The sequence below is a fragment of the Eublepharis macularius genome, chromosome 1 (assembly GCF_028583425.1).
Source record: "Eublepharis macularius isolate TG4126 chromosome 1, MPM_Emac_v1.0, whole genome shotgun sequence".
In the NCBI taxonomy this organism is placed as follows: Eukaryota; Metazoa; Chordata; class Lepidosauria; order Squamata; family Eublepharidae; genus Eublepharis; species Eublepharis macularius.
Window position 1 is genome coordinate 25,603,900 of NC_072790.1, and position 16,151 is coordinate 25,620,050.

Genomic DNA, 16,151 nt, shown 5'->3' on the forward strand with positions numbered 1-16,151 from the left:
GACTGAAAATGTCCTAATCCAGGCCAGTTAAATTCATTCACACTCAGGATTATGACATTTAAATGTGCCTTTTCTTGTTTTACGAGTTCGAGTGTATCTAGATACATACTTCTCACTTTCCATGTTCGTATTATACGTGTTGCACAGCCTTGGACTTCCCTTTTGCATCTATTCATATCAGCAACTGGACATCCTTTTGGTTTCAATCCAGTGCCGTCATTAAGAACAGCACAATTCATACTTGTAAAATGCCTGTATTTGTACAGGCATTAATACATGTCACAAAATAGAAAATAGATAATTAAAAGGTAGGATAAGCCCCGTGAGGAAGGTTAAACAGAGAGCTTTTAAGTTATGACTGGCCCAAGGTTACCCAGCAAGCTTCCATGACAGGGCGGAGATTTTGTCTGAGAAGGGTCTGGTATGCTTGTGCCTCTCTCATCAGATGAAACAATAATTGCGAGTATTGGGGAAATCGTGTGTGGCATTTTCTCCCCTTATGCATAATGAAACACAAAGACTGAAAAGGGCGATTTTGCTGTGATATAACTGCCACTTTGCTTGTATAACCTGAAAATGCATTTCATGGAAAACTGTCTTAGTACTTTCTGTTTGTGTGTGCTTTGTGCTGTCAAGTCGCCTCCGACCTATGGCGACCCTATGAATGTAAGACCTCAAAACATCCTGTCAGAGTGTCAGTTTGTTGTTCAGTTCTCGAGCCATAGCTACGCCATGTTCTCATGTTATAATCTGCAGCTGTTTAGTTCTCTCCCTCCAGGCCCAGGTGCTGTCCAGGCCGCCTATATCCATGGGAACGAAGAATTCTCTTATCAACCCGTTCCGGCCGACCTTGACGTCCTTGCCTTCCCAGGCCTTCTAGACAGGACTAAGGGGGGAGGCTGGGAATGGGTGCCTGAAGTATTATTACTTTCATTTTGTGTGTCATTCTCAACAAAGCTTTCGTTCAGCCAAGGCTTTTCAAGTCCTTGGAATATGGCTACCTGTACCCTGAGCATTGTCTTTCAATAAACCTTTTGGAATCAAGAAACTTTGTGCTTCTTGCAGAAGGGGGGAGACGAACTCTAGATAACTGGGATTCCATAGTCTGACACATCCTATCATTAACAGACTTGCTCAGATCTTGCAAACTGGAGGATGTGGCTTCTTTTATTAAGCTATCTTGTTTTAGGTCTTCCTGTTTTCCTACTGCCTTCCACATTTCCTAGCATTATTGACTTTTCCAGAGAATCTTGTCTTCTCATGATGTGACCAAAGTACGATAGCCTCAGTTTTGTCATTTTAGCTTCTAGGGAGAATTCAGGCTTGATTTGATCTAGTAACCACTTATTTGTTTAGAATTACATTTAGAATTATATTTAATCCAAGGACTGAATTAGAGCCCTCCTCTTATATATCTGCACAGAAGCCGTATTCAATTATTCTGTGAAATCAGACAATATGATAGGAACAAGAAAAAGAAGAAAAATACCACATATGACGTATCTGCCTAACCTGAACTCAACCAATCTTATTAATGGACAAGCCTGGATATTTGGTAAAAGGAAAACTTTTCTTTAAGGGAAGTGACATTAGAAGTACAACGTAGACTGGATTTTGAGGTGTAGAGGGAAGAGCAGCATCAGCTAGCTGAGATCTGATATCCAGGCCCTAGTGGAGAAAAGGACGCTGGTTCAAATGTGATTTCTGGGAGCCAGGGGGACTGGCCAGATGCTGATTCTGCAGCAACTGGCTGGAGAAAAGATGTGAGGGTACTGGAGTATTGTGTAATCTTGACTGCTAAGCCCTACCATGGAGAACAATGGGCAGTTTCTTTTGCAATGAATAGCCACTACAAGAGGGCACCACAGCTATCACCAGCAAGTTCAACTACATAGTTGAGCTTGGTAAGCACAACTGTATTTATTTTAAAAATTCTTATACACACACACGTATCTCCTGCTTTTCCATATCTGTCACAGTGGCTGACAAATTTGTTTTCTCAACCTCGTCAAAATTTTTCCAACGTAGTGCACTGTTTGTGACTTTTACACCACATATGAAACTACCTTAGGCCACCTGTTTGTTTATTGACTTCATTTATACCCTGACTTTCTCCCCAGTGGAAACTGTAAGTGGCTTACATCTTTTTGCTCCTCTCCATTTATCCTCACAACAACCCTGTGAGGTAGGCTAGGCTGAGCGTGTGTGACTGGCCCAAGGTCTCCCAGCAAGCTTGCATGGCAGAGAGGGGATTTGAACCTGGGTATCCCAGATTCTAGACCAGAGCTCTAACCACTACACAACCACTATCTCTGCTAACAGAGATAATTTAACTGGAGATACTGCAACTTGAATCAGGGATTTTCTGTGTGTATAGCAGGTCCCCTACCACTGAGCTACAGTCTTTGCAATAACTGCTTAAGGCACAGGCTGCTTCCCCTGCCCATCCCAACCAACAGCCCCTCCTGCAGGGGAAGGGCATGCAGAATTGCCTTGTTTATTGAAATAAACCAGGAAGGCCCTAAGGGTAGGAATCCCACATATGCATTAGCACATGTGGATTTTAATATATTTAAAACATTGTATTTTAGACATATGGCTAGCATGTAAACTTACTTTTTAAAACAGCAAGAAACAACATATAAGACAAGTCCTTCCGGAACACGCCAAAGAATGACTTCGTTTCCAATCTTTTACCCCCAGTGCACAGGCAGATGCTGTTGGGCAGCAGGGCACGTCAGCAAGAGCCCTCAACTGCTGCTTGCTTCCCCTCCTTCTGCCCGCAGGAACTACCGTTCAGAGCCACCGTGCAGTTATCGTAACTTCCAGGCATTGATAAAAATAGCCCCCATAAAATTGTCTAATCCTTAATTTGATACATGTGTTTTGGACATGTCCAAAACTTAATCTATTTTGGCACAAAAGTGATCCAGCTTAAAAATGGTATGTTACACAGAAACGTACCACCAGATCCTAAGATAATTCTGCTAGGATATTTAAAAGCTGGTTCAGATATTGAGTTTGCCTTAAGTCTGCTTACAGCTGCTAAAATGGTTATAGTGGCACACAGGAAAAAAGCGGAGTCCCCTTCTGTAAAAGACTGGTTTAATCATATCTGGAATCTGGCCTTAGTAATTAACATGCTACTAAAAGATGGGGGAAAAAACCCAGTGTACAAGCCAGTTTTGTGAACCCTGGAATGTCAAACTTATAGATGATATAACTTTTTGCTTTCTATGAACCGCTGTGAACTCCTTTCTTCTCCCTTTTTCTTTTCTTTCCCTCTCTTCCTTTGAATGAAGTTACTATGTAGTGTAATGTGTGAAAGAATTATAATAAAAAACCAAAACAAATAAATACTCTAAACTCTCTTCTGAAGTCAAAGGTTAATAACGATGAGATGAAAATACACTCTCTTTTGTTTATCCCAAATCTATTACTAACCTGTATCACAGGGTGTGTCAAATTCAAGTAGTATGAAAAATGTTTCCATATCCACTTAAAAAACATTGCTCTCTATGGCCAACCATGGCTTTTAAACAGAGTTCAATTACTTTCATTCATGCTCAAAACATTACAGACTGTTGTGATGCAACTGCCCCACCACCACCACCATCTTTGGGATCCAGGGCTTTTTTTCAGCAGGAACGCGGTGGAACGGAGTTCCGGAATCTCTTGAAAATGGTCACATGGCTGGTGGCCCCGCCCCCTGATCTCCAGACAGAGGGCAGTCTAAACTCCCCTCTGTTTGGAGATCAGGGCGCAGGGCCACCAGCCATGTGACCATTTTCTCCAAGGGCAACCCACTGAGTTCCACCCACCATTTTTTCCCAGAAAAAAAACCCTGTTGGGATCTATTTATGCCAGCATCCGCTTCCACTCATAGTAAAGGGAACAAGTGCATAGGCTCAAGACAGGCTCACATTTTCGGTATGGTATGTCAGAAATAGTACTGGAATAGAGTGCGAATAAATAGCAATTGCCAATGAACTTGAACACATCTGTAGAATGCTTCTTCTTGATTGCTTGTACCCCTGGAATGCTACACTTACAGAGAATTATATTTAAGAAAACTGCTTCTTATAGAAATAAAAAATGGCTAATTGAAAATTTTGTTATAGACGCCGGTGAAAAGCTGTTGCTAAAACCACACAGCCCGCTGAGTTTTTTCCAAAAACGACTTCCTTCGTTAAATTTTTAACAGAATGTAAAGGTTCCATGAAAACTAATCTTTCTCAATACGTCTCTTCAGAAACGAATCTCTGATAGAAGCAACATCCAGAAACCAAGCCCTTTTAGCATACACAGCTCTTCACAATATTGCAACACCTGTATTTCAAGTAGCTACACACCTAGTAGTTTGCAGAAACCAGAAATAAAAATGAGGGCAGGGGGAGGGGGGGGGGAGAATAGTTTCAAATTGAAAGGAAATAATGTTTACTCCAAAAAAAAGTTTTAAAAATCTTTCCAAAATGAGACAGAAAATACTGTTTTATTTCCCAAGGGAATTATGCTGTTTTATAAAGAAAAAATTATAACTGCCACAAATTACTCTCAACAATTCCAAAGCTTCTTCATTGACCACTTGAAAATCAAAGTTCTTTAACATTATAAATATAGCTTTCTTATAACTCTGTTATTACATACTGTGTATGGGGAAAGGGGGCCAATCTTGTGGCCGTAGCGCCGAATGGCCTCTCTGATGTGGGCTGGCAGGATGGCATCGCTCTGAGCCTCGGCACCACAAGCGGCAGCGCTCTGCAGCGGGAAAACACAGACACCGGGGGCTAAATCAAAAACACACACAACCGGCAGACACAGTGTGTTCATGATGAAAATCAAGAGAACAGTTTCTGTTTTCCTGAAGACACAACTGTTGTCACGTCTTTTTTTTTAAAAAAAAATGAGGGGACTTTTATAGGGTCAGGAGAACAATATATTTGCCCTTAATAGCGTACCAAACGTTTTTAGCACAGAAGAGGAAATTCCTAGATTTACAATGCAATCCTATGCAGAGTTACTCCAGTCTAAGCCCACTGAAGTCAATGGCCTTAGATTGGAGTAACTCTCCATAGGATTGCACTGTTAAATGATGGATTCTTAAGCATCAGAGGACTAAAAAGCAAAGGAGAACTCCTTCCCTATTCAGCTTCCAGCATGCTCCCAGGTTGGGCCAAAAAGGCCCGTAGAAGATGCAGGATCCCCGACTGCATCTTCTTTTTCACCCCAGTGACTGTTGTTGCTGTACTGGATCTTGGTAATGGAGAGTGCCTTCAAGTCATAGCTGACTGATGGCAACCCCTGGCAGGGTTTTCAAGGCAAGAGACTACCAGAGGTGGTTTGCCATTGCCTGCCTCTGCAACTCTGGTCTTCCTTGGAGGTCTCCCATCCAATTACTAACCAAGGCTGACCTTGCTTAGCTTCTGAGATTTGAAGAGATCAAGCTCACCTGGGCTATGCAGGTCAAAGTGTTCTGGATCTTACCTGATCCTTTCAACTGGAGATGCTGTGGATTGAACTTGGAACCTTCTTCATGCCAAGCAGATGATCTATCACTGAGCCATGGCCCCTCCTCAAATTTTGTCCCTCCCCTGATTTTTGACCCCTCTCGTTTCCTTGTAAATTAAAAATGATATCTTTTGTACCAATCCTATTGTACACACAAAATAGAATTACATGCACTCATGCCCACAGATGTAAGCAAGCTTAAATTTATTTTGCATTTGGCCCTGCGGGTTCTCTCTCCTAAAACACGACTCCAGCTATCCATGTACGCTAACTGGCTGTTTGCAAAACACTTTTATTCTAATAATACTAAGCAACCTAAATTGGATAATAACCCTGTGCTTATATACTGCTCTTCAGGACAGATTAGTAGCACACTCAGAACAGTTAACAAGTCAGTGTCAATATTCCTACAGACACCTCTGAGAGAGCTGCGACTGACCCAAGGTCGCCCAGCTGGCTTGAAGCGGAGGAACAGGGAATTAAACCCGGTTCTCCAGATTAGAGTCCTGCTGCTCTTAGCCACTACACCAAACTGGCTCACCCAGAGATAAACTACGTTGGTGCTAAAAAAAAAATACTATATACGAATAATTTTGGTAATTTTTCCTCACTATTATTAACATTTACTCCAGCGAGGATTGTATTTGGGGGCGGGGGGCGGGGAGGAAGGTGTTTTCATTCCCTTTCCTACATTTGGTAAAACCTAATCTGTCCTCCAGTCTTGAAACACAAATCCAGAGCTGGAGCTTAAATCCAGCTTTACTTCCCATTTCAATATTTTTATTAAACTTTTAACCTGAATGTTATTTTTTTAAAAAAGCAAAGCGCTTATGAACAGCTGTGCAATCTTGCTTAACTGATCTTCCTAACACTGCTGACAGCCGTACCCTTGGCACAGCCAAGGTGTTGAGACAGCCTAGATGCTCAATGAAGAATGCTATTCATAGTGCCTTCGGGCTCAGCCCAACGGAAAATATTGGGGCTTCACGTTCCCTTTATGGGCTTCAGTCAGCAGAGGAAGAATGGATGTAGCATGTGTACAGCTTCCAAGCTCTGAACATTCCTTCCTCTAAAAATAAAGCAGGTCTTTAGCCAGGTCCCGCTCTGGAGTGACAGCACGGAAAGTCCGCAGGCACTCTCTCTGTCTCAGAGCGATGTTTGCATTGGTACCTAGGAAAGTAATTTGAAATCAGGTGTAAAAACACCTCTTTTCTCATGCGTTTCTGTGACAGACCGATTGCTGTACCTCATTGGGTGTTGAACTTGGATATTAGAGCTCAAGCAAACTGTGTGATCCTTTTTGACAGTGGAAAAATATCTCTGGATTTACCTTTTGCCACAATTTTCACCTAGCGGGTGATCTTGTGAATACACTGTTAAGTCACAAGAAAGCAGCTAATATTAAAGAAAAATAAATTACAGAAACGGAGGAGAAATTTTCCATATTCCTATCTGACTCAGATGCGGAAGTGTCTTATAAAGTCTCTCTATTCACAGTTGCGGAAAGAAAGATAAGAGCAGCTGTGGCAACGAGTGGGGAACCTGGAGAGATTTTTTTTTTTTTATCATATGGTTTTAGGATATTATTTGCTGTAGTTGTATTGATATTTTGTAGCTCTTGGAGTTTATGGAGTTGTTATCAACTGTATATTTTATTTGTTAATTGTAAATTTGCTACGGCCAATGACTAATTGCAATAAACTACTACCATCTATTAAAGAAAAATAACATTGTCTAGGATGTGGTGGTGGTGGTGGTGGGAAGTACCATCGAGCTGCAGCCGACTGATGGTGATCCTCGTGGGGTTGTTAAGGCAAGAGATGGTTGGAGGGGGTCTGCCATTACCTGCTTCTGTATAGCGAACCGTGGCAGTCTCTGTTCAGCTTCCGAGATCCGATGAGACCAGGCTGGCCTGAACCAACCAGGGTCATTTTCACACGCCTTTAACATCGCACAAAATCACGCCAAACTCACAGAATGAGGTGTTTTTATGGCGCAATTTGTGACGTCACCCTGTCATGATTCCTTTTTTGTGGCAAGATGACATCAGACATCGCGCCATGAAGACGCCTTCATTCCATGAGTTTTGTGCGATTTTGCATGATGTTAAAGACGTGTGAAAACAACCCGGGTCAGGGCTTTCTAGGATGTGGGACGAGGTAAAACTTACTGCATTGCGGTACATTCACAACACTGTTTCACCATGTGAATATTGCAAGGGGGGGTGGAATCCGTTGGCCCTCAGATCGCTTAAATCATCATAGCCACATCGTTGTAAGAATCTTCTATATGAATTCACACATCTGGCAGCATGTTAGTCAGCACCAAACACCTGACCCTTCCGAAACCCCTGGTCAGAACATGCAGCAGGGTGGAAGTACAGACTGTATCGCTTCAGCCTACTGGTGGAAGATAACCTCTGAAATGCTTCCCCCACATTTAAAAAAAAACTCAAAAAGTTTAAAAAACAAAACAGAATAGCATACAAAGAATTATCTAACCTACACCACTCCCTGTTTCTTGGAATTTGGGGGGGTTTAAACTCAAGACAATATTCCAGTCTAACTTGGTACATTCTGTCTCCTGAGGTCTAGCACCTTGTTCCAATGTATATGCAGACCTAATCTCAGAGTCTCTCTACACAAGATGCCTGGGCACGTGTTCATCAAGTGTAGGGAGATGTAATGTGAGCCGGGGAAGCATAGTTTAAAAAACAGGGCCGGCAGAGATCGCTCCTCTGAGGGTTTGTTGATTTCATCTTCACCTTTCCAAAGGTTCTGTCAATTTCACCTCTCCAGTTTAAAACTTTGTAGGATCGCAACCAAAGGGCAGCGAGGAATGAAAATTGGCTGGAGCTGCCATTCAGAGCCGGGCTGAAGTTTCTCTTCTGGTATTCACAGCCCCTTCATACAGCTCCTGTGTATAGTGAAGCCTTTGCCCTGCCACCAGCTCCATCTTTTTAAACTACCCTTCCCAGCTAATATTGCATCTCCCGACGTGTTCTTCACGTGTCAGATGTCTTGTGTAAAGAGACTCTCAGAGGTGTCTGAATCTCAGAAAATGGGGGAGGGGGACACACTCAATTTTGTTTGTTCAATTAATCAAATAATTAGCTGAATAAAAAAATAAGCAAGACTTAGTTAATTCTAAGTAAAATGACAACAATAATATTTCCAAAGGGGCTGTTCCAAAGTATAAAATAAAATGGTCAGCTATACCAGAATTACTCCAGTGGTAGGGGAAAACATCCTTCTACATCTAAAACAACATATTTCCTCTAAAGTTTAAAAGCACAGATACTATGTAATCTCAAAAGCTCAAGTAGAAAGTTGTGCTTTTCTTAGCACTGTACTGAAAACAATGCTGAAGGACATACCAGCAAGCATAGTGGTTAGATTACCAGAATTGGACCTGGGAGACCCAGATTAAAATCTCAGCTCAGCCCTGAAGACACTGGGTGACTTTCAGCCAGTTACTCACCCTCAAGATAGCCAACCTTACTGGGGTGCTATAAGGACAATGAGAGGGGCCTATGCATGTTGCCCTAAGGAAGGGCAGGATAAAAAGAGATGGAGAAATGAAGATGGGACGGGGAGAGATTAAATCCTCGTTCCCTGGATTTCCATTGAAACACACCCTTTTCCTCTTCCTCTGTTTGGCTCTGGAGGAGTCTTGTGAGACGCTGCCATTTCCCATGGTTCCAGACGGAGTCTTCCCAAGGTGTGGGGGGCCTGAGGTGGGGGGAGTGGGCGTAGCCGGAGGCGTGTTCTCAGGAGAATCCGGGCTGCTTTTCATACCTGCAGTCTGCCCTAAAGCATGAGTCTAAAAGAAAACAGGAATAAAAGTGAGAATAGAATTGCTTAACCAGTTCAGGGGACATCCAAGCATATACGCTTGGCACTGGCAAGTCTGGGGACACTGGTGAAGGCAGGAACTTTGTCAGAAGCGAAGGCACTTGAAATAAGCGAGGTTCCCGGCTATCAGACAGGGGAACCGTTTGCCTCAGTCCACGTGAGTCAAATGTGGCACGAGGCTTGACTGGTGGTGGCTCAGCCAATCAGAGTGGGGCAGCAGAGGAGGTATCTGGCTGCAGCCTTTTCTCAACTGGCATTCGACGCAGAGATCGACCCACCCTCCTTCCCAGGATACAACACAGGAATAGCTGGTTGCCAATCGGGGCTGAGCAGGAACGTTTTGGGTTTCCCTCAGACTGACAGCAGAGGGAGGCCTGTTTTTCGCCTGCTCCATGAAGTATGCAGTGGGAGAGGTTAAACAGGCCTGGTTAGGCCATGACTAGTTTGCAGGAATAGGGTGGGTTGCACAGGACAGGCAGGGTTAATTGACAAACACCCTGAGGCATCTTGGCGACGGGGGGGGGGGGGGGGGGATGATATCCAGATAAGGCCATCACATGCCGTGCAGTTGGAGGTGCTGTGAAGGAGCGCCTCGGGTGCTGAGCGGCGTCTCCTGAACATGGTAGGTGCCTTGCAACCCATCAGGGGCGGCAGATGAAGCTGGGCACTCTCGGCACAGGAGGCTGTGCAGGCTATGATAAACAAGGCAGGCGAAAACCGCCAGCCAGGGTGGACTTGCCAGGTGGGCACCCAAGGAGGATGCCTAGGACAGCCCGCCCTCAAAATAGGCAGCTTATGAGTATAAAGAGTTTGACGGAGATCAGCAATTTAAAGTTAAAGGTGAATAAAGAAACTAGTTGAACCCACATAATCAATCAATCAATCAATCAACCAAGCAACCAAGCTACCTACCTACCTACCTACCTATCTATAGCCCGCCTTTCTCACTGAGACTCAAGGCGGATTACATAGTGTGAGATTAGTACAATCAGTAACAAGGACATTTCCATAGACAATGTCATAGGGTAAATAAATACAAGTTTACAAAGACATAGTAGTAGCAAGAATCCAATACAGAGTTGAAGAACTGCTGAAACAGAACGTAATTAATTCTAGGACTGACATTAGACAACATGAAGCACAGGTAATATATATGAGTACATATTGAAAGCAACAGATATGTAAGGCAACATAATGGTGAAGTCTATGGTCCCCAAATCGAGTCTGTCTTTATTGCCTCGTGTCATATTTGGGGTGCTGGGGCAAAAGACAAGCAGTGTAATGTTTCTTTCTCAAGTAAACTCTCTCCGGGGTATGCCAAATGGGAGGATCTAATTTGGATAGTGGTCACTCTCAATGGAAATTAAAGAAACTGTCTGATGCACACTTGTTTGGTTCCTCAGAGATTTGTCCGGAAGGAAGAGGGTGCCCTCGCTCACCTGGGTCCCTGCTGCAACCTACCTGAGAATCTTGGGAAAGGACTTCTTGCATTTCTCTGAAACTAAAGCCATTGAGCACTGGGCGGCTTTGTGCTACAGGAACGAAGTCCTGCATGTTAAGCTTGGTGACACGGGCAACTACACAACCCTGCTTATTTGTTGCTACTGGCATTCAATATATCATTTTAGATCTGTGTCCCTCTCAGCCTTCGTATGTTTCATGTAAAGAAAGGAGGGTTGTTTTTTTCAGGAGATAAGCACTGTCCTCAAAGTGAACTGTGGCCAAGAAGGGATTTGAACTCACCTTTCCCTGAAAGGAGTCCGACACTGCCTACTATACCACACCATGCCCAGGAACCCGATTTCCCTTGCAACGTTAATTGCAAGCTGATCTGCTAACAAGCATTCAGTACTGCTAAACCTGCTTCAGAATTGCCCAGTAGGATTGGGAACTGGAGGCACTGTGCTCAAGTGGTTCTAGTCTGACCCGGTGGAAGGGATGCACGTCCAGATATTGAACTGACTTGTATACTGCAACACAGTGTACATGGGGTTGTCCTAGAAAAGTGTTCAGAGTCTAAAGCCGGGTTCAAAACATAACTATCTTCTTCTTCCATCTATGGATGGCGGCCCAGGTCACAGCAGTTGCCAAGTCTGCCTTTTTCATCTGTGACAGGCCAGGCAACTTGCTCCTTACCTTTCGACCTATGACCTAATGACAGTGATCCAGGCAACAGTCACTTCTAGATTTGATTAGTGTAAGTCGCTTTACACAGGGCTTCCCCTGGGCCTTCTCCGGAAATTACAACCAATCCAGAATGCAGCTGCACGCGACTGGGACCAGCATATCTGTGGAACTGTCTCTCACCATATGTTCCCTGGAGGGTGCTCCGTTCAGCCGACAAACAGCTGCTGGTGGTCTCTGGCCCCAAGGACATTCGCCTGGCCTTGACCAGGGCCAGGAACTTTTTGGTCCTGGTACCAACCTGGTGGAACTCTCTGACCGCTGAAACAGGGGCTCGGCAAGATTTACTATCTTTCCAGCGGGCCTACAAGACAGAGAGGTTCCACCAGGCATATGGCTGAGGCTGGGATACAGGATGGCTTCCTAGGTGGTCTCTTCTTGGGGGGAATAAAAAAGAAATCCTAATGGAATGTTTTTGGTTGGGAGTTGAGCAATATGGGCTGCCGCCCAAATATTCTGTTATATTGTATTTTATGGTTATATTGTATTTTATCCTTGAGATCTACGGATGAGGCACCACTCAAGGTTTACCATCTCAGGCGGATGCAAGAGTGACATGCGCAAGGGGCAAGGCCTTTTTGGTAGTCCCTCCAAAGCTACAGAATTTACCTTCCCGGGGGGCTCACTGGCCTTCTTTGACTCGTTCTGGAGGTACGTTCTGCCTGCCTGAGCATTTAAACCTGAAAATTTCCAGGACTGGAAACGCTTTTTCTGCTGCTTAACTGATGTTATTATCATCCACATTACCTTGTTGTTGTGAGCCATTTTGAATTTTTTAAAGTTGTAAAGTGATATAAATAATAATAAAGTGCTGTCAAGTTGCATCCTATTTATGGTGACCATTCATGAGGTTTTCAAGGTAAGAGAGGAGCAGAGGTGGTTTGCCATGGCCTAGTCTGGGATATATAGCCCATAGATATGTTGGCTGATCTATGATCATAGCAAATAAACTAAGAGATACTATAAGCAAACAAATGGCACTCAGGTTTGGAGGGCCAACTTGACAGACTGTATCTCTTACTTTTCTGGGAAGAAAGTGCCTTGGAAACAGACAAGAAGATTTTTTCTACTGCCTGGTATTTGAGAAAAAGAGAATGGGCTGATACACAGTCCTGTAAAATGTTTTGTCTTTCTATTCATTCCCCTACCCTTCTACTCTTATGAGGAAGAAAATATCCTGACAAGATGGAAATATATATTTACCTCAGTAGGGTTGTGATACTGAATGAAAGTAGCAGATACGGCATGACTGAAAGGATCCCCCGCTTTGGGAGCCACGTCCTGCTTGACCAAAAGGGCCAGATCCACCAACTAAGGAAAAAAAAGGCAAAAAAAAGGGGAAAGTTGAAAGATCCAGAAGTTGCACAGCACCACTCTAAACGAACCGCAGACCTCAGGGGACTTCAACAGGCTTGGGGGGTAACTCTGCTTTAGGATACTACTGTTGGTTACTTCATTCACAAAGGTCTGAAATAACAAAGGAAATGATTGTGCCACCTTTTTAAAATTTAAAGTATCAGTTTAGGACTGGGAAATACTGTAGAGATATATAAGATCTCTTTATAAAATATAAAGAAAGACATCTTTATATCTCATAGTTCAGGGCTGGCCCAATGTAGATTTTTAAAAAACCTGCAAGGAAGGTCCAGATCCAGCTAGGACCTACACCAGGTTTGTCAAAATTCAGTTCTGGTAGGGGGAAAAAAAGGTGAAGGTGGTGGTGGTGAAAGGGTAACAGTAGACAGATTTTAAAAATCCCAAAGTTCAGACAGCATTTGGGGTTACAAAAACAGAACCTGAAGAAGGAGGTGGTGAAGGGGGAGTGAAGTAGGGCTGATGGGAGGGAAAGTACAATCGGAGCCAGCATGGAAGGAAGAAGAGCTGGAACCCAAGCATTTCCCCCTCCGCTGGAAGCCCTTCTGTATGTTTGAACAGATCTGAGTCTTCTCATGTGAACTGATCCACCTGATTTTCCACTTATGACACATGGCAAGCAAAAAGTATGACATAAACTGGTGAACAGAACAGAGCTTGTGCGTCAGACCACAGAGCTAGTTTACAGTTCATAGGAAACGGCACAGCACAGAATGAAAACCCAGACTTATGTCATACAGCTTAAATTACATTGTAGATAGGGAAATGATCAATTTCTTTTGAATAAAAGGGTAATGAAAGGGCAAACTTTCCCCAAACCATCTGGCTGATACAGACAGGTTACCTGTGCGACAGTCTCATAGGCTAAATAAGCCAAGATCTCCATGGCGATTGCATTCGGTTTTATCTCCATGCTACTACAGTCCAACCAGTCTCGGAACTTGGAAGCTTTCTTAGCTGTGCACATAAAACACAACAGAGGCATAAGTTTTGTCTTCAGGATAAACCGTTCAGTAGCAAAAGCTGATAAATCTTTGCCACAAATGACCACCCTGGAGTCTGGGAATCCTGAATGCACTGCCTGTTGCCCAACAGAAATCAGTATCACGTACTAGTGTAGAGAATTAAAGTTAGGGCCAAACTAGACTTGACAGTGTCCTTATGGTCACCACCAAGACACTATTACCATTTAAAAGTTATTTAAAAATGCTACAGGGGCCCGATTCTGACTGGATCCACTGCGCAGTGGCTGAAGGCGTTTTCCCCCCATGTTGCCCTAGCAAGTGCTGAAACTGCCAACTCCCCCCCCCCTCGAAACTGTTTTGGCACTTGTGAAGGCACGGGGGGGGGGGGGGACACACAAGAGTCCTGCACTGTAGGCCTGATCATGGTCGTCCCTCACGGCATTGTCGAATGACTTTAAAATGGTGGCAGTGCTCTCGTGACAGCCACAAGGACGCCATCTCATCTAGTTTGGCCCTTTGTTGCATATAATAGCTAAGACAAGGGCCTGCTTCAAATCTCACCTTTGACATAAACAAACCAGACGGCCTTAGACACACCTTGCATTTATCCTCACTTGTAATACGGAGAGAATACCGCTGAAGTGCCTTACGGGGCTCCTGTCAGGATTATTGAGAATATATAAAGTGTTCTGAACTTGTCAGGGAGTACGTATTATGAAAATGTGTATTCTTTATTGTAGTTATCCATCCCTTTTCAGAGGCTATCAGCTGATAGCTTCATTAGTGATTCACATTTTAGGAGATGGTAAGGTTTAAGATTTTGATCACTTTCCAATTGCACACACTCCTAACAACTAGCAATATCCATCTAACTGGATACAGACCTGCTGACCACATCTCTTTACAAGTGGGTAAAACGCTAACTGATAGCATGAGCACTTATCAATGGCAACTATGTAATACTGAGCGGCAAAATAATGCTCAACATGATTGGTTTATTTGCTTCTTTTATTCCTTGCCTTTCTCTCCAGTGGGGACTCAATAGTGGCTTACATGGTTTTCTTCTCCTCCATTTTTTCTCTCACAACAATCCTGCGAGGCAGGCTAGGCTAAGAGTGCGTGGCTGGCACTCTCACTCAGCAAGCTTCCATGGCAGACCAGGGATTTGAACCTGGGCCTTCCAGATCCTAGCCTAACTAACCACTACATTACCCTGACTTTATACAACAGAGAAATGATGCAGTTGAGGCATAATATACTACTCCAATGTCCAGACTTTGTGAATTTCCTACCCAAACAGTATGGATATACTGACTTTTAAAAGACTCTATGAATTCAACTCATTTTTTTTAAAAATGATACTCTAAATTGATCACATTTACATGTCTCCCCTTTAAAAAAACGACTGTCATTGTAAGTCTGATGTGGGACGGGAACCCCTTTCCTGGTCCTGCTGATAACTTTTGAGTCCCAAATCAGTTCAATCCAGGTCACTCTTAACCCTTTATGGAATAACATGTAAAGCTACCTGCTGTGGATGGAATGTCTGTCTAAAAGTCTTCATAAGTTTCTCCTGGCCTTCTTGAGTTATTAACAGGTTCCTCTGAAAGAATGCTTAATTCTATATTAGCAAGGTTTGTGTGGTTCTTTTCATCTCAGCATGCTTGCAATCAGATTGTGAAAATCTAGCCATTATCCCGCCTCCCTCTTTCGGGGGTGGCTGCTGCTACTACGCTGTTGAGTCTCAAAGAATAAGGATGCCGTGTCCGTATTTTTTTAAAAAGCTTCTCAGGTTCAAGAGTCGCTCCGTACTATTAATCTGTGAGCTGCAGCTTTATATTGGTGGGGTCTTGATTATAATTATTAGGTGCAAAATTTGACTTCATTGCAAACCTCTCAGATGTTGGAATGAATTTAATCTGAAGCATCGTCTGCTTAACCGCTTACAGATGTCAGGCTACAGCCTAAGAGAGCTTTTTCCTTCCTTCTCAAAAAAAGAAAAAGAAAGCACTGAACTGGTAAAAAGACCACTTGCAAACCGACTTTCCCCAGCGTTTGACATTTGCAGAGGACGCTGGATTGGATGTGTCATTTATTTTTCATGTTCTGATTCGCGAGTGAATCAGTCGTTTCTCCAAATCAAACGCTTGTTAGGGAAAACAAGATAAATGCTTTTCATTTAGAGACGCCGTTGTGCTTTCATTTATTACGGCAGTGTCATGTGCTATTTTTTCATGCTGTTTATAGGGCTCTTTCACTGCCCACT

The 16,151-nt window shown here is 43.4% G+C and overlaps 1 protein-coding gene across 6 annotated transcripts in view; it reads right to left on the minus strand.

Annotated features, from left to right (window-relative positions):
* The window catches only part of SUPT3H (SPT3 homolog, SAGA and STAGA complex component), a 369,426-nt gene that overhangs the window by 59,390 nt on the left and 293,885 nt on the right, over positions 1-16,151 (minus strand). For all 6 annotated transcript variants that reach the window (XM_054995836.1, XM_054995765.1, XM_054995879.1 and 3 more), the window contains 4 exons: positions 13,765-13,877; positions 12,750-12,857; positions 9,145-9,330; positions 4,648-4,758 (listed from right to left, as the gene is read on the minus strand). In XM_054995836.1, the coding sequence (XP_054851811.1) occupies positions 4,648-4,758; positions 9,145-9,330; positions 12,750-12,857; positions 13,765-13,877 (518 nt within the window). The remainder of the gene's footprint in view (positions 1-4,647; positions 4,759-9,144; positions 9,331-12,749; positions 12,858-13,764; positions 13,878-16,151) is intronic.